The sequence below is a fragment of the Aythya marila genome (genome assembly GCF_965140915.1).
Source record: "Aythya marila genome assembly, chromosome: 16".
NCBI classification, from domain to species: Eukaryota; Metazoa; Chordata; class Aves; order Anseriformes; family Anatidae; genus Aythya; species Aythya marila.
In genome coordinates this window covers 3,420,941-3,438,754 of record NC_139057.1, presented here as the reverse complement: position 1 = coordinate 3,438,754, position 17,814 = coordinate 3,420,941, and the positions used below count along the sequence as shown (strand labels likewise).

Genomic DNA, 17,814 nt, shown 5'->3' with positions numbered 1-17,814 from the left:
TCCCGGGATGATGCTCAGAGCGCTTGGCAAGCCGGGGAGCTGTGCCCTTTCTGCCGCCCTCCCAGGACGTTGCTGGGCCCTGCGGATGTGACCCGAGAGTTTTGCAAGAGCGATAAAGCTGTTGGTGCTGAGCACAGCAGGGTGGGCGCTGGTGGCCCCATAGATTGTCTGGCCCCACAGCCACGCTGTGCCTCCCCTCTTGCATGCTCCAAGCAGTGGGTGCTCCCAATGCTATAGCCAGGAGCACGTCAGCCCCGATGTGCCATGAGCAGGGGACTGCTGAGACATTTAAGATTAGGCAGGAGCTCGTGTATTTGCAATGCTGGACCCATGGAATGGCAATTGCTTTTGCCAACCAGAGTCCTGGTTTTAAAAAAGCTGGGTGACATCTCTAAAAATTGTTCACATTCTCCACCAGAAATCAAACTGATGTCTAAGGACATGATCTGAAATGTGGGCATGGAATAAAGAACAGATTTTGAAACTGTCTGATAAAACGCATACAGGTGCTCAGTCTTTTCATATGACTGTTTTGTAAGATCCTTTTATTTTTGTTGTTGCATACAGTTGCAAGTAGGACATCAACATTTGTCTTATAGTATTAATAGTACTTAATAGTAATAAGATTGGAAACATATGCTGTTTTCTTCCAGGCTTTCATTAAAAGCTATTAAAATAATATGGTGCGGTACAAAGTCTCCCCTTAAAATCCTAAGAACATCCTTGGCATCTTAGAACATTCAATATAGGTCAAATGTTGAGCCTAAATTATTGGGCGGAATCATCTCATGTCACAGCTGTGAAAAAATAATTTGGGATAAAAAGGAATTAAAATCTTTCCTGCTGGCAAGCTTATCAAGTAAGCCAAGGGATGAATGGGCATGGAAACTTAGCCAGGCTTTCTGCAAACAGTTCTTGAGAACCCAAGAATCTAGTAAAAAAAAAAAAAAAAGATGTTTTTTTCATTCTTTCCTTGTAAAAACAGCTGTAGGATGTAAATCGTCCCACTGAGTCAGCACAGGATGAAGCAGCAAGGAGCCAGCCTCCGTAGCTTTGTGGGCTGCTATCTTCAAAGCTGAATTTGGAGGTCTGAGTGTTGCTGCTGTTAGTGCTGGGGAGCTTTCATCTCCCTCTGACAAGCGTACGAGCTCACGGTGTGAGACTGTAGTGGGCACGGTGCTGTGTTTCAAGGAATCCGCTGCTGAAACAGATGGGTGGCACGACAGCAGCACAGCCACCAAGGGCAGGGGCTGGGTGCAACCCAGAGCAACCTTTCCTCCTGCACTGCTTCCTGCGGCGAGGGAAGCACTGCAGCAGGGGGACAGAGGAAGCCAGAGCTCTGCCATGACCGAACTTGCTGGTGATGCAAACCCCATGATGCTATTTTGGAAGTTCTCAGCTAGAGCGTGCTTGAATCTTAACCTCTGCAGAGCCCCAGGACAAACGTGAAGGCAGGCGGTTTTGGATTTACAGCAGGATTACTGCAGGGATGTAAAGCACTGCTTTGAATCTCCAGTACCTAACTCACCTCATTCTGCTGCTGGACTAACAGCTGGACTGTGTGGGTACATGGCTGGGAAGGCAGGAGCTGCTGGAATACGGAGCTGGTCTGGAGTGGGCCAAGCCTACCAGCCCTTATTGCAACATTATATGGGGAATAGGGTCACCAAAGTCACTGGGAGATTTCTTCCTCCGTGCAAGAATTGCAGGATTTGGTCTAAGCATCTGATATGAGACAGCATTTCGAGTACATATGTGGGCTGGGTGTTAGATTTTTGCAAAATCATGGCCCAAACTCAAGCAAAGATAAGCAGGTCATGAATATATTTAGTCTGGGAACCAGTTGGAGGAAATGCTGGTATGGAGACAAAGCCCGAGGACTTTCTGTACAAATTCTCCAGCCTGGGTGCCGTGCTCCCCTCCTGCCATCCCGTGCTGCTCCGTGCCCTGTGCTCAGGTCTCCTGCCAGCTCCTCCCTGCTTCGCCGTCTGTCCCAGGAAAAGGGAAATGGAGTGAAAAATGTGGCTTTTGTCTGAAAGCTCGAGCACACAGGAGCATGGTTCAAAACCACAAATAATTCTCCCAGCAGTCATTGAAATGCTTTCTGATTTCTTGTGGTTAGAGCAGCACTCCCTGCGCCCCTAAATCTCAGCCACTGCAGCAGCCCCGGTGAGGCCGTCAGCTTGGGACTTTTCTTATGCTGAACCCAAGCCCAGAGGGACAACGGGCAGGAGAAATGTGGCCTCTGGGAGCTCCCCGTGCTTCTTGGCATGCATATTATATATGTGAGAAATTACAAAAGCCTTTCCCAACCCCACTCAGGTGTGTTTCAGACCACTCCTCACTGGCTCATCCATCTCCCTTGACTCCCCTCCGGCACCCCACACCTGCCAGCCACATCTGACCCGAGCTGTTGGCCCCACCAGTACAGCAGCCCTGTGACCTGCAGAGGTTTTATTCTGGCTACAGTCAGCTCCAGCTGGGAGCCCTGGTTTCTCCTGGCATCGTCTGCAGCCGTGTGGCCGTGTCCCCCCAATTCCCAGTGCCCACAGCAAGTGATGCAATCCTCTTCTGTCGCTGCAGATTTCCAGTTACAGCCTACCAACATGCTGAGCCCCGGGAGGGAAACATTACCAACAGACCTCTGCTGATAACAGCATGCCTTGGGCAATGACTCAGGCTTTCCTGCATGACACGAAGTCTTTAAAAAATATGGAGCTGATTGATTTAATCGCGTGGCTCTGCACCAGGGAGGGCTGGGCGCTCGCTGCGTGACAAATGTGTGTGGTGCTTACTTGAGGGCTGGTGGATGAATGAATCAAACCCTCTCCCGAACCATGTGGCACGAGAGCTGCACTTCAAGGCGATATTAATAGATCAATAACCTTCATGGGAGGATCTTGTGAGGTGTTTTCTGGAGAGGCCCCGCTGCCGGTCAGCACACACAGCAGTGGTTTGGAGAGAGCAGGGGGTGCAGCACAGCCCTGCCAGCGCTGCGGGTCTCCCAAAGGCTTGATGACAATGCTCAAGGCAGAGTGGAAGGCCATGATGCCTGAGGGATGCAGGGGGATCGTGCACTTATTTTGGCTCAAAAAACCCTGCAAGAAACCTCTGCTCCAGATAAAGGCCAGCAGCAAAGCAATTCCCCAAATCTCTCCCTTCCAAGAACCACCACTGTGTGCTGCACTTGCAAAACCTTCCCATTGCTTCACAGCCTCCTACAATGCATCTGCAATCATCCCAAAAACTTAAAGTCTTGCTCTCCAGTTGCCCATATCCCCTGCACATGAGGGCTGCCTGCGTTGCAGCTGCCTCTTCCCCACACGCAGGGTGCAGCCGACCTTGGGAAGGACCGACACAAAATGCCCATCCCACTCAAATCCCCGAAACAGGACTTAAGCAAGACTTCAGTAATGCCTGGAATGAGTTTTCCTGCAGTGAAGTGCTGAGTGAAGCTGTGTTTCTGAAGCCAGCACTATACATGGGCATTACTCACTGACCAGCTCTCATTCAAGAGGATTTTGGTACAGAGAAGGTGGCTTGGGAAGAGGGCATGGCATAAGGCACCTTCAAAACACCTACTGTAAAAATACCACTGAATAAGAACGTAAGGGAAAGGGGAGGATCTAAGCATGCATTTCTCTATTTTTGGTGCTTTTAGTTCCTGCATTTCAGCAGCCACGTCCCCTCTCGCTTGCAGCTCGTTCGACTTCCTGCTTCCCTGCACAGCAGCATCTCAGTTACAAGTGCGACAGAGGAACCTTTGTGTGGTGGCAATTTTTATTTATTTATTTATTTATTTATTTTCTGAGGTGGAGATTTATATTCACATCTAGGCTTGCACAAACTTATTTTTCACTCCATCTTATAAACCAGTGGCTGAAAATGTCGCTTCACTGCTGGGGTAGGGGGAGGCTGATGCGCCGAGGATGAGGGGCTTGGTGTGCAGTCCCTGGGGCTGCAAGCTGGGAGCAGCCATCACTGCCGTAGGAATGATTCAGCATATACAAACGCTCAAGGAACAGCAAGCAGAAGACTTGTGATGGTCTGTAATTGGAACTGTTTTGCATGACAGGCGGTAATGCAGCCAGTCATGCTTTTTTTGATGGGCTAAGAGTGAACAGCACTACTTACGTGGCCGCTCTTTCAGATTCCAGCCCCTGAGCAGAGAGAAACCCAGCTGTGCTCCGAACCCGCTCCTGTGGGAAGCCAGCTCATGGGCCCAGCACCCTGCCTACACTTCTGCATGGATGAGATCAGAGCTACAACCTGCCTGAACAAAACACACATGAGCTGCCAGCCTTCTGGAAGGACCGATCTGTTCCTGGGACAGCTTCTCTGCTGCTTTATGCACTACGGGCCGTAACTCACACACTCTACCAAGGGTAATTTCAGTGGCTTTTTGGAGACCCCTGCACAAGGCTGCCCTGCGCTAAATGTAAGCGTGGGAACAAAACATTTAAACTCTAAAAAGCACAGATCACTTTGTCTTGGGCACAGATGTCCCTTGGAGTCCTTAGCACAACTCCATGGAGCCACAAAGGAGCGCTGGGGGAGGCAGGATCTGCCCCCAGGCTGAGTGCTGCCCACTTGCTCCTGCAATGCACTGCCCGGAGCAGAGCTGCACCTGCAGCTGGAAGCCCTGTGAGGCTCAGAGGAGCCATGGAAAGCTTGGGCTCCTTCCTTATGGCAGAACAGTTCAAGCCTCAGACTGTCTGTAGCTCACTAAATCAATACATGCATTTATCTAACGGGAATTATACGAACGAGAGACTGGCAGTCGTAAGTACAAGAATTAATGGACTTCAGCAGTTATCCACGTGTCTGCAGCATGCTGGTGGTGGGTACCAGCATGCCAGGGGCTGGATAAGAGTAGTGCACAAAGCTTTATTTCCCTTCAACAACTTGCTTGGATGCTGTTTGATTCAGAAAAAAAAAATCATCCTCACTGCTCCATCCCTGGTGCCTGAGCTGCTGGGCACCCCCAGCACCCCAAAACCACAGCCACCAGCAGCACCCCTGGGCAAACCCTGCCCAGCACGGAGCTCTGCAAGCCCTAAACCCTACAAAACCCCTCGGCTTTGGGGAGGCAGCTGTGGTTGGGCCAGCAGTGGGATGGGGTCTCACACCCGCATCCCTGATGCCCTGGTCCCCTCATCCCCTGCTCTGGGGACCCCAGGCAGGCAAGTGGCACTCAAAGGGACAGAAGAACCCAGACACCCCCTGCTTAGGGCTGGGCAGACCCAGGGGACAACCCCTGGCAGCCAGGGGCAAGTTTTGGGATCGCTGGGAGCAGCACGGCCCGGCTGTGCCCAGCAGGCGGCGCTGCCCGACCGCGGCCCTGCTCCCCTCCTTTATTATTATTTTTTTCCTTTTTCTTTTTTTCTTTTTTTTTTTTTTTTCTTTTTCTTTTTTTTTTTCTTTTATTTCTTTTTCCTTCCCCCCCCCCCTTTTTTTATTCCTTTTTTTTTTTTTTTTTTAAATATTTATTTATTTATTAACGTTATTTTACTCTGCTAGAAAAAAAAAAACCACATTTAATCAGGAGCGATGGCTGCTAAAGGAAATGGCTGCGGAAAAACACCGGGCAGGGCAGATGCTGTCTCCGGCACCTCCGCCTCCGTTTCGGCTCTGCTCTCTGCACGTGAGCTGTGAGCAGCCCTGGCCCCTGCTGCGATGCTGTGGCCGCAGCGATGCTCACCGCTGCTCTTCTTGTCCCATCCTGGGCCACAGAGCACGAGCAGCCCCACTAATTGATGCTGAAGGACAATTTGCCCATGCTTAATGCATCAGAAAAATTGCTTAAGAATGGGTGATCCACGTGAAAACAAGCTCCTGGCAGCACTGCCAAGGTCAGGGCGAGCTGCTGAGCCAGGGCTCTGCTGAGCCGCAGCTGGGACTCAGCCACCCGGCTCTTGCAGGGACACAGGTTGCCCTTCTCCTGCTCTTCTCCCTTCTCTCTCTGGGGACACGTCCCTCCTGCCCAGCCCTTGTGCCTGCTCCCCACAAACTAGAAAAGAAAGCCGTCGGCGTTCTGCTGTTCAGAAAGGATGCAGACTTGTACGAAACCTGGGTAGGGATTTAATCGATGTGGGTTCACGCGTGGGGACAGCAGGACCCCGTGGTGCTCAGGCTCTGGGCAGCCACCAGGGAGCTATCCTTCGGGATTGGGGTCGGGAAGCTCTGTTCTCCTGGCACAAAATCCCAAGGAGGATTTGGCCATGGCCCAGGGCTCCAGCAAAATCTCCCCCTCCTGGCACCAGCAGTGGGGCACAGGGCTGGGGGGCACGGGGCGTGCTGCCCCGCCACAGCCACCTGGCTGCTCCCAATCTCACCCGCACCCCTCTTCCTCGCCGAGCCTCTCCTGGGGTGTTGACTGAAGGATTTTGGGGTGCTCTGCTCGTTCCAGAGCCCCGCTGAGTTCCCTCATTCCTGGCACATCAGGCAGGAGCGCGGGAGGGATGCCGAGGTCTCTGAGCCTTCTCCTTCGGCCTGCAGCTCCTGTGCTGCTCCTCGTCCTGCTCTTAGCTCTCCTCGGAGGCGTCGTGGCGGGCAGCCGAGCAGTTCTCCGGCTCCTCGGTGATCCCCGCTGAGCCCTGTTCAGCTTTGACTTTCTTTCTCCCTCTCATTGACTTCTTAGATCCTGCTAACAGCAAGATAATGATAGGAGTTAACCGCAGAGCAATGGCTTTGCATCTGAGAGGTCATCGCGGCCTAGTCCCAAAACAGGGACTGCACAGGAGGAAGCAAAACTCAGCAAAAAATAGATGAAGAGAAAACCCTGAACGTCCCCATTCAGTCCTCGAGGGTTCACAGGAGCCGGTGCCTGCCTGCCCTGGGGGCACAGGCCCATTTTCCTCCCCATTGCTCCTCTTGGTTTGCCAAGTAAATCCTCTCCTCCCCCAGCTGCTGTGGGGCTCACAGAGCTGGCAGCCACCCCCAAGGGCTGGGCACGGAGCGAGGGGCAGTGCTGGCCCGTCAGACAAGGCCCTTTTATGCCTCTACATATCTTTAATTTACTCAATACTGCCCTTTCTTTACTGAGGGTGCAAAGTGGGCTAGGAGCAGGATGTTTCTGACAGGGCAATATTTAAGGCTTTGACAGCCACACTGGCTTATCCTCGCCCTTATCAGGAGCCGTTTTCTGCTTATTCACCTGTAGGAAGCGTGGGCACGACACATTCCTTTGTCAGCCAGGGAAAGCCTCCATGGCCACACTGGAAAATCAACAGGGCTGGCAGAAACCTTTCTCTGAGTGTCAACAACTCGTTGCTGGGAATTTGGCCTTCTCCGATCGGCTCCTCCCTGAGCGGCTAAGCAAACACGGGGGACTTAGACCTGTTAGCTTAGGTGCTCCAGGGTGCTCTCCTGCCCACCCTGCCCCTGGCTAACCATTAGCAGGGGCTCCTCTGGCTGCAGAGCCGACCTGTGTGGTTTATTGCAGGGAACCGAATGACTGCTGTGTCATCTTGGGCAAAATCTGTGTGCAGCATGGCATTTTTTCATCGTGGTGCCCTTGGGTTTGCCCCTCAGGAAGTGGATGAGATTGTAGCCCTGAGCTGATGGCAAGGGGAATGCCTTCTCCCTACCTTTTGTCCAGGGATCCTGTCCTCTTTTCCTCTTCTTTTGTAGTGCCTGAACTCTGTCTTTGGTGCAAAAGTATTTCCCTTCAGCCTGGGCTTCTTGCAGGGCGTCGTGCTCACAGGGGGCAGCCACCTGCACCGAGCAGAGGAGCAGTCAGCCTACAAACTGCCCCGATTTCCAGGGCGCTAACAGCCAAGGACCTTTGTGACCATGGTCACAGAGTCGTGACAAGTGCTGAAACCTATCCGGAAAGAGTGACATCGTCACCCCTCAGCAACCAGCTGGGTGACTGTGGAAATGGGGCTTGGCATGGGGTGGAGGAAGAGCCACCACCTCCCGCAGGGAGCCAGGCAGGGACAACCCGTCCTGCACCTCCCGGTGCCTCTCGGAACAGGAATCCCCGGTCTGAAGGTGCTGCCAGGCCCAGGCAGCCGAAGCCAAGGGGCTGGGAGAGCAAACCAACCTCACTGTCCGTCGTGTCTGCCTCATCGGATTCCTGCTGCCCGGACTCAGCATCGTCGTCATCTGTGGAGACATGAAAGGAAGGGTTTTGGCTGGCCTGGGGCTGGCAAGCTGACGGGCATGATACAGAGCCACTGGCTCGTTGTTACTGGGTGTTTCCATTCAGGACACCTCAAAACATGAAGACGTGTGGAGATGGAGCTGGTTGAGGCCACGCTCCCCCTGGGTGCCCCCAGACGAGGGCAGGGCTCCGGTGTCCCCATGGCTGTTCATTGAAATGGACATTTAGGGGACACCAAACAGAGGACTCTGGGGACAGACGCCTAATGACACTGTCTCTGTAGGGCTTTGCTATGAGAAGTTGGTGAGCACTGTCCAGAAGCCAGTGGCCATGTGCAGGTGATGAAGCTGAGGGACATTTAAAATCCCAGACTTCTCCTTCCCACTTGAGACACGGGCGGTGAGATGTGTTTGGGTATGAAAGAGCCAGAAAAGACCACATGGAAGATGCTGAAGCTGGCTGGTGGCTCCTGCTGGGGAACATGTGCCAAGGAGCACTGGGAGGAGAGGTGGGGGAGTCACTTCCCTGCCCAGCAAAAGGGGTTTTTTTTGCTGCACAGGTTCCCTGAGGCCACACAGCCCCAGCACATACCTGCACACACTGGGCACATATCCAGCCTCTGCATGGGGCCAGCCAGGAACCTGGCAGCACCCTGTCTGCACACCCCACATGCCAGCCAGCCCCACAGCATGCCAGCAGGGCTGGGGACTGAGCTGTGCCCTGTCCCCTGCCTGACACCCCGAGCACCCCATCACTTCTTGCCCTAAGCCCACCCAGCTCTGGCAGGGGGGCTGCAGGCTGGGCAGCCTCCCTCCTGCTCCTGCCCAGGGGGGACATCGGTGCCCCTCTCAGGCACCCCAAGAGCCCCGGTAGCCTGACCCCATCCTCACACCATCCTTCCGGGGGTTAAGGTTCACTGAAAAGTGCAGAAGTATCAGAGCATTGTTTCCTGGGCTTTGTGTCAACCGTCAGGTGTGGGCTGAAGAAAGTCCTGCATTTTCCCACACCCAGAATGTAATCAGCTGAAATTCTTCTGCCATGATGATATCTCCCTAACATGTAAATCACCGAGGACTCCCCCCTCCCTCCTTTTTTTTTTTTTTTTTTTTTCCACCGTGCAAAATCCCGCTCTGGAGAGTGTTCCCAAACCACTCCGACACGCCCAGACCAACTAATCCAGGCGAGCTCAACTTTCTGGCCGAGCCTGTAGGGCCGGTAGGGAGCAGGTCCCAGCCGACGTGCCTCCTGCTGCGCTCCGCATGGCTGCTGCCTCCCACCAACGGGGTAAAACTGCCCCCCAGCCCCACCATGGTCAGCAAGAAGGGAACAGCTCGGGCTGGGGTCACGTCTCAGTTTAGGGATGGAAAGGGTTTTTATTGGGGGTGGAGAATGGAAAAGGGGAGAGTGCTCCCTGTCCTGCCTACTGTGGGTAGCAGCATCATCCCTCCGTGCTCAGGGTTAAACCCCAAATTCCCTGAGGGTCCAAAAGAGTTGGGAACCAGGAGCACCCGGTCCCCTGGGAGGGTCTCCCATGCTGGTTAACACCCGCTGTGGGCTGCAGGGACTGCAGGTGATTGCAACAGCCAGCACAGGCTGTTCCCTGCTGTAGGATGCCTCCACGCGCTGCAGAATTCGCCTTTGGCTCTCGCCTTCTCAGATGTCACGCTTGCCTGGGGCTCCTTACCTGGTTCTCCTGTGTGTGCACTGGCAGCCAGTCTCACCCTGGGCTCTGTGAGGGCCTCTGGGTCGCTCGGTGTTGGCTTGTTCGTAGGATGTGTCCGGGAGAGAGCGAGCTGTAAAGAGCAGAAATCCCATAAATGCCTGCAGGTGCCCTAGCTATAGAAATGCTGCCTCCACAGGCAGGAGAAAAGGGCTGTCCCCGGCCCCTGTGTGATGATGGTGACAAATGCAGGGATGAGAACCAGCTGGTGTAGAGGGAGAAAGGCTGCTGTGTGCCTTTCTGCTGAGCCAGGTGGAAAACCCCATTGGCAAACACGTTCCAGAGCCACCTATTCCCAGGCCATTTCAGAATGGGACATTAACGGTGGGTGTAATGATGCTGACACCGAGCACTGGGCTCCCAACAGCAGGGAAGGAGCCACGGGAGTTGCCAACCCTCCTGGTACTCACCGTAGCTTCTTCCTCCTGCTCCTCCTCCTCCTCCTCTTTGGCAGCTCCGTGCTGCTCTGCCAGCGGTGCCCGGGCAGTGCTGGACCAGAGGCTGGGGGGACGTGAACCATCTCGCTCTGTCCCGTGCCGTCCACAGGGGATGTGCATGGGGCTGCCCCTGGGGCTCGGCCGTGGGCTGCCAGCCTCCCGTGGCTCCCTACAGTCCCTCCAGCCCGCTTCCCTGCCACGACCAGCGTCCGACAGGTCCAGAGGTACATCCACACCATAGTCCCTCCCTGCCTCCGCCTTTTCTCGCTGCTCAGAGCCATCCCGGCTCAGCCAGAGCTCCTTCTCCTCCTTCCCATCCACAGCATCCTCCAGGAAGGACCTCTCCTCCTTGCACCCCACCGTGATGCTCGGCCACGGGGACAGGGGCCGCTCCTCAGGCACGGATTTTGGGTCGCTCTCCACCCTAGCCCGTTGGCTTTGCTGCCGCTGGTGCAGGAGGAGATGCTGCAGCCGCTCCCGGTGCTTGAGGAGGTGCAGCTTCCCCTCCAGGTGCTGGTCCCTCATGTACACCACGGCAGCAGGGAGCTTGAGCAGGGCAGCGCGGTCATCCCAGTCGTCGGGGGGCCTCATCCTGCCCTCGCCGTCTTTGGCCCTGAGCAGGTGGCCGGGGAAGCTGCCGTCCCTGTCGGCCGGGGCACAGTTGCCCGCCAGCCCCAGCTGGTGCAGGGAGAAGTGCCTGTTGAGGAGGCAGAGCTGCTCTTTCCGGGCGGTCAGTTTTAGGGTTTCGTAAGATGAGGCAAGTTTAGGTGAGTCTGGCTTGGCTGCTGTTAAATAGCTAAAAGAAACAAGGGTAAAAGAAATCACTCCAGGACAGAGGAACAATCCCCTAATCACCGCCGGGAGACTCTCAGAGTGCAGTGCGTGAGCCTGCCCATGCAAGCCGAGTCCTGGCTATCACTTATTTTTTGGCAAGGGCCCCACCACAGGTACCCCCAACAGGCTGCTTAGTCCGTGCTGGCTTTGCTTAGCCCTCTGCACCCTAAAACCCTGGGGAGGAGAAGCCCTGGGAGGTGCTGAGCCCTGCAGAAGAGCCCATTAGAATAGATAAGGAGCAGCAGGGAGGGCAGGAGGGACGGGCACCCGCTGGGGCTGTCTGAAGATGAAGGAGCAGGAGCCCAGGCTGGTCGGGCTGGATTCCAGTCATTGTTGCTGGTGTAAACTGGGAGACCCCCCCCCAACCCTCCTTTCCCTGGGGCTGTGGGCATTGCAGGATGTCTGCAGAAGTAGGTGGGCGAATACCAGCCCCCCAAAAGGGACAGGGGCAAGGATCTGTGCCTGCCCACCACCAGCCCCGAGCGGGGGACTCACGGCTCCAGGCTGGGGCTGCACTCCCTCTCTGGTGGCAGAGGGGTTTTTCTTGCCGGGGGGGACACTGCTGCCCTCGAAGGACTTTTCTCCAGGAGGCACGGTCTGGAGCCGGGTCTCACCAAGGCGATGGTCCCGTGCAGCTGGTTGGAGATCCTCTGGGATGCCTGCGGAGGGAGCTGAGGGTGAGCGGTTCAGTGGCACACAGCAGGGCTCCGGGTGCTACCCAGATCTGTGCCAGCGTGAGCACAAACTGCTCCTGGGTGCTCCATACAAATAACATCTTGCCATCAGCTTTTACGCGTCTCCACCCCAGAGGTGCTAAGAAATGATCTGGTACAATTCCAGCCACCAGCTGACCTGTAACGTTACTGGGTTTCCCCTTTGTGCTCCCTAGCAGGACCCAAGCTTTGTTCCTTATTTGCTGGGTGCATTTCCAGCAGAGCCCCGGCTGTTACGCCAGGACATCGCGATCTCCATCTCCTGCCGTGGAGGGCTCACCACATGTTCTGACTTGACTGCTCCCTGCCTACCCAGGGATGTCACCAAGCCTTCCTGCGATCCCCATTAATTATCCTCGCAGCCTGCCCGCGGCCTTACCAAAACCCCACTTCACCTGCTCTCTCACTTTTATTGTGGCGTTCGGGTAAGCAAAGCCCTTGCCAAAACAAAAGCATCCGTGTGGGTGTGGATGTGGGCTCGGGTTCCCATGGCGAGGAGCAGGGCTCCAGGTCCTGCAGCCTCATCCCCCGGTGCCCAACATCTTCCTATCGCTCGGCACCCCTCGGCTGACACACGCTGTGCTTCAAAGGCACGGCAGGCTGACATCAATGCATGCCAGCCCCTCCGAAAATACCCATATTCATGATGCTGCAGATGGAGAGACATCTGTGATGCTCTCGGGCAGGGCTGCTGTGGTGTGTTTGTACTCCGTACCCAAACCCTCCACGTTTCACATGCTCTCCAGGCTCTTCCATCATTCACAGAGCTCCAGCCTCTTGTTCCTGATTACAGCTCAGGATAAGCTGCCCTGAAAGGTGGGTCAGCGTGATCTCCTTGTGACCAGAGGTTTCCCTAGCAAGAGAGGAACCAACGTGATGGGCAGAGGACTCGGGGATGCTGGGTGCATTGTCTTGGAGGGTAAATATGGGAGCAAACCAAAGAGGTGTGCTCTCACCATGGGAAACAGGAGCCTACACCAAACCCTAAATGCTTTGTTTGTAGATAGTGGCGATTTCTGCACCTGGCATTGGGTAGGTTCCCTACTTGGCCTTGGCAAGAATGTGCTGCCCAATTCTGGGTATTTGTTTTACCCCCTAAATGCCTCCTACTCCTTCTCTATCACCTTATACCCCTCTTGATCCTGTACAGATGACCACCGTAGTGGAGGGAAGACCTGAGGACGTCAGGCTCCCTCCGTCACTCACCATTTCTGCAAGGCTGGCCTCCTGGAGGACAGTGCTTGGGGAAATCCTGCTGCTTGGAGAGCTTCTCTGTCCTGCAGGCTTTTCTGCAAAAAAAAGACACAGCCACCCACCGTGATGATCCCACAGAGCTACAATTTCCTTCTGCCTCAAGCCAGCACGTGAATGCAGGGACCCTCTGCTGCATGTGTGCTTGACACCAAGGCTGCAAACACCTCGAGAGGCGGTGGGAGGCAGCAGCACCCACCTTCACCCAGCTCGAGCCCCGGCACATCGTGGTGGGTGTCCTCTGCTGCCCTGTGAGCCCCTCTCTCGCTGCTGGCGTTCCTGCTCGTTGGGGACAGTAAGGCCAAGGGGGAGCTGGGCTCGGAGCTGCTCTCTCTGGGGATGGCTCCTGGGCACTTGGTCCTGTCCCTGCGGAGAGGGGACACGAAGGAATGAGAAGGGGCAGGAGAAGGAAATCTCCAGGTCGAGAGCCACCGTGCTGGCAGCTCTGAGCTACAGAACCTGATATATAAATATACATATCTGTACACAATGTGGTTATACCGGCTCCTCAGCCTCCTTCCCTTTCAGCTTATCGCTGGCTCGGCTGCAGTCTGCAGCATGGGACGGAGCCAGAGTGACAGCTCAAGGTCTGATTTCCCCACCTGGCCGTGGGTAACGTCGCGGGAAGCCGCAGCGTTGGGTAAGCCAAAAGCCAGCCGTGGCTGTTGCAAGAGCTGTGTGAGAACCCGTACGTCCCCGCCTGGGCTTTCAGCCTGGCGTAGGGGTGGATTCGGGGCCTGGGGGCTGTCAGCATTTGGAGCTGGTGGAGCTGATGCTCTCGGTCCCCAGGAGGGAGCCGCTGTGGGTCTGAGCCCTACACCCATGGCATGGATCAAGTCCTGGTTGGACTTTGTGCCAAGACATGGGTGTTTGGGTGAAAACCTTCCTGTGCAGCAGCCGAGGGAAATGCAGAGCTGGCACGCTTGGTGCTCAGCAAACCCAACCGGATCGGCAGCTCCAAAACTCCCCAGGCCTTGAAAAGCATCAGGGCGTAGAAGTGAGAGCTTCTCCTTGAGCAGGTGGTGCTTCTGAGCTCCAAAGACAACACATTTCTAAACTAATCCCTCCGTGCTAATTCCCCCGGACTTTAAACCTAGAGGAACGAGCGGGTTTGTGTTTATTGGACAACCCGACGGGTTGCACAGGGCTATGCTGGGACACCAGCCTGCTGGAGCAGCTCCTCTCTCCTGCAGCCCCTTGTGGTCCTGTGTATGCAGCTCTGCCTCCTGCATGAAACTCATCTTGCTGCCCTCATCAAGGCTTTGCAGAGCCTTGAGCTCTGAAATCCCAGGGCAAGGTCTGTGGCCAAGGTGAGCAGCCCAGGGCTTTACTTCCCATCCTCAGTTCCCCCTGGGGGTACCCGTGTTCCCCGAAGGCTCAGTCCTTGGATCCATGTGAAGAAGGGAGTGAGCAAAGCTCAGTGAGGACTTGCAGCATGGCAGGTATTTTGCTGTCTTAGCTTCTATGGGAATCCATGGGAATTAGGTGCTAAAGACCCACGAGCCCTGGGCTCACCCAGACACAGCCCTGCTCAGTGGCAGGGAAGCCTCTGCAATACCAGCGCTGCACATCACGAATGACACCCAGAAGAGCACTTACTCCAGGCTCTGGAGCCTCTTCAGTTCTTCCTTGAGAGTTTTATTCTCCTCCTTCAGGCGGCTCATTTCATTAGCTGCAAAGAGACAAGAGGAGAACTGCTATTTTGGGTGCTGCACGGAGCAGGGCTGCAGCCCCCATTCCTTATCTCTCACTTTATTGCAGATACAGAGGGCTGCCACCCCCAGCTCCGCTGCTTCTTGTGTGGTTTCCAGATCTGATTTCTCAATACCTCCACTCTTCCATCGCTCCCTCCCTCCTCCCCATCACCAAACACCTCCTGAGTGCGCAGGTATTGGAGTGGCTCCCATGCAAATATCCAAGAGAGGCACTACCTGAGCAAAGACCCAGCCAGCCACAGCCAAGCTTACAGCAGATCTTGGTACCTACTGAGGATGAAGATGTGCTGGAGGCTCTGGAAGTGGGAGGTCTCGTACTCGTTCTGCTTCTTTTTCGCCAGCTCCTGGGTGACCATGCATCTGTCGCAGAGACCCGCTCGCAGCCTGGATGAAAAGCCATGGCCGGGAGCGTGTTACCACACATCCCCGTGGGAAATGAGCACCATGCACGTGTAGAAGGGTGCACACCCAACCCGTCACGAGACATGTGAGCAAAATTGTCAGCACTCATGCAGCCCTGTGCTTCCACCTCCCCACCACCCCTCGGTTTGGGGAAGCTCCCCTGTGCCAGCCCTCCAAGTGGCAGAGAAGCTGCTCAAGTGCGACAGCCTGCTTTTGGGAGGCACCAAAACCCAGACTGTGCCTCTAGGAGAGCGCATTCACTGCCACCGAGCAGTGCTTAGCTCAAAATGAAGGCTTACCTGTTTTCTAGCACTTTGACATTTTCTTTGAGGACCTTCTGTTGCTCCCTCAATTGGTGGTTTTTAGCAAACAACTCTTCAATTCTCTGGGCATCACTAATGTGAGAGAAGACCCAAGAAAAGAGGGTTACCAGGCTTCTTCCCAGACCTGGGGATTTATCAACACCCAGTCAATGGGACAGGTTTCTGCTCTGAGTGCACTGCTCACGCTGCTGTAGCTCAAAGTGCTTTTACATGGGCAGAAAACAAATATGTTGGAGCCGGAGCCCAGGGAACAGCCCAGGTGCTGCCCTTGGGAGTCAGCAGCTTGCTTTGTCCCATTTTGTTGCTTCCCAGGAAACACTGTAATTAATGAATGAATTCCCAGGAATTAATATAACTTCTCATGGTGCCCGTGGGCAGGCAGGTGGGAGGTGGGCTGGGATCAGCCCCAGCCGCCCCTGCTGGGGACCTGCATGGTGAAAGGCACCAAAATGCCTAAATCTGGTGGAGCCCAAAAGCCAAACGGTGCTCTCTAAAATAAAGAACCTCTTCCCTGGGGCTTGTGGCCTTGGTGGGCACCTCCTCAAGACACAGAAGTGCCTGGGAGGAGTTAAAACCAAGCAACATGACCTGGCCCTGCAGCGCGCCGGGACGTGGGCACCGCGGGGCTGGGCACTGCTCACCGGCACTTCTCCGTCGTCAGCTCCGTTAGCTTGGTCTGCAGCCCTGCAAGAATTAACAGAGACAGAGGTGGGTGATTAGTGCAGATTCCTTGGCAGCTCGGACACAAAAGGCAATGACCTAGGTTCAGGAGGGTGCCTCGTCTGGTAGGAACCTCACCGCTTCCGAACCTTATTCCTGAGAAAGGCTGACGCCTGTGCTACAGGGCAGCATGGTTTGATGTAACTGGAAAAGCTGTGCAGAATGGGAGCACATTTTGGATTTCCACTGTTTAATGAGTTTGCGTTTCCCCTCCACCCCCGAGAAGTCTGCTTCAGTTTTGTTTCCAGTTATTTCAGCCACGCCAGGCATCTCCCAGGTGGGCAGTGTTTTATGGCTGTCAGGGCTGCAAAGCAACTTGGAGAATATTTACAGCTCAACAAGAATGGCTTTTGGTGATGGATCAGCAGACGGTACATTCTGTCAGATCCATTTTATGCAAAATAGATGTAAACATGTGGTTTGGATTGCTCAATGGTTTCCTCTAACTCTCACATGGCCTGAAATTACACAAGACAAGAATGAATTCGTAAGCCAGAATTGTTCAAAAATGCTGTTGTTTTGTTCATAATGCTGATAGTGGGAATTATTTTAATAGGAAAACAATTGGATTTGGCATTTGTTTGCTTAACCTAGTGGTTCTTATTTCAGTGATGTATGACCGGGAAACTCCCTAGAGGAATAAACTATCCAGCCTTACTCCAAGGTTTTCTGTAACAGAGCCTCCAACCCCGGCTACTTCTGCCTCACGGATTATTGCATCTTTCCCCTTTCCCTCTGATCCCTCAGTATCCAAGCCATACCCCAACCCTGTGGCCTTGGAGAAGACACCCAGCACATGTATTCCTCACTGCTCGCACCCTTCTGCAACCTTCTCTGAAGTCTGCTTTTGTCCAGGTGTTTTCCCAGCACTTTTGGAGAACGTGGGTGGGAACAGCATCACCACCATCACACCGGCAAGTCACCTTTGTCACAGACTACGGACCTTGGCCAGTTTATAAAAAGACTTCTCATGTTGCCCTACCTTGAACTTCTTTCTCATGAATTTCCTTGAGCTTGTTCAGGAACTCTGCAAAAGTGTCCGTGGTCATGTTCAGGGCGGTGCCGTGCTCCCAGGCTGTGTTGGAATTGCCTGCTTCCAGTATAAGGATGTCCTTCTCTTTTAAATTATTCAGATTTTAGCCTAGAACAGAAAAAGTGTCCATTAAAAATAATAATAATCATCATAATATATATATATATAGTGTATATGGTGTTTTGCAAAGCCTTAGAAACAGGACAAAGAAATACCTGCCCAATTGCAGAAAGCAAAATAATTTGCTAACCCATACATGCAACAAAAGTAGCATGCTCACCAGGAGGAGGACTCTCAGAGCTGCCCACCCTGCACCAGCCCAGGGCTGGGAGCACAGACAAAGCAGAAGGGCAATGGCTTGGAAAGTGGCATCGCTGCAGGGCATCGCGGAGGGCTCTCACCCTGCATTTGGGCAGGAGGGGTGTGCAACCTGGGCACCCAGGGAGCACCCTAGGGGTGTGCCAGCAAAGCCTTGCACGCCTGGTGACCACATGAGCTGCACCACAAGAAGAAGGACATCCCCGTGGGAGCCTTCAGCATCGCCACGTGGGAGCTGTGC

At 54.4% G+C, this 17,814-nt stretch overlaps 1 protein-coding gene across 1 annotated transcript; it reads right to left on the bottom strand.

The window, feature by feature from the left end:
- Window positions 1-6,133: 6,133 nt before the first annotated feature.
- On the bottom strand, window positions 6,134-17,271 carry RBBP8NL (RBBP8 N-terminal like; the record flags this gene model as incomplete). The annotated part of the gene is made up of 13 exons (XM_082773699.1): window positions 6,134-6,643; window positions 7,590-7,716; window positions 8,048-8,109; window positions 9,744-9,900; window positions 10,238-11,060; window positions 11,594-11,757; window positions 13,018-13,100; window positions 13,262-13,428; window positions 14,662-14,734; window positions 15,049-15,161; window positions 15,479-15,574; window positions 16,144-16,186; window positions 17,205-17,271. 13 exons carry the CDS (start codon window positions 17,269-17,271, stop codon window positions 6,525-6,527), a joined length of 2,094 nt encoding a protein of 697 aa, XP_082629825.1. The 3' UTR covers window positions 6,134-6,524.
- Window positions 17,272-17,814: the final 543 nt, after the last annotated feature.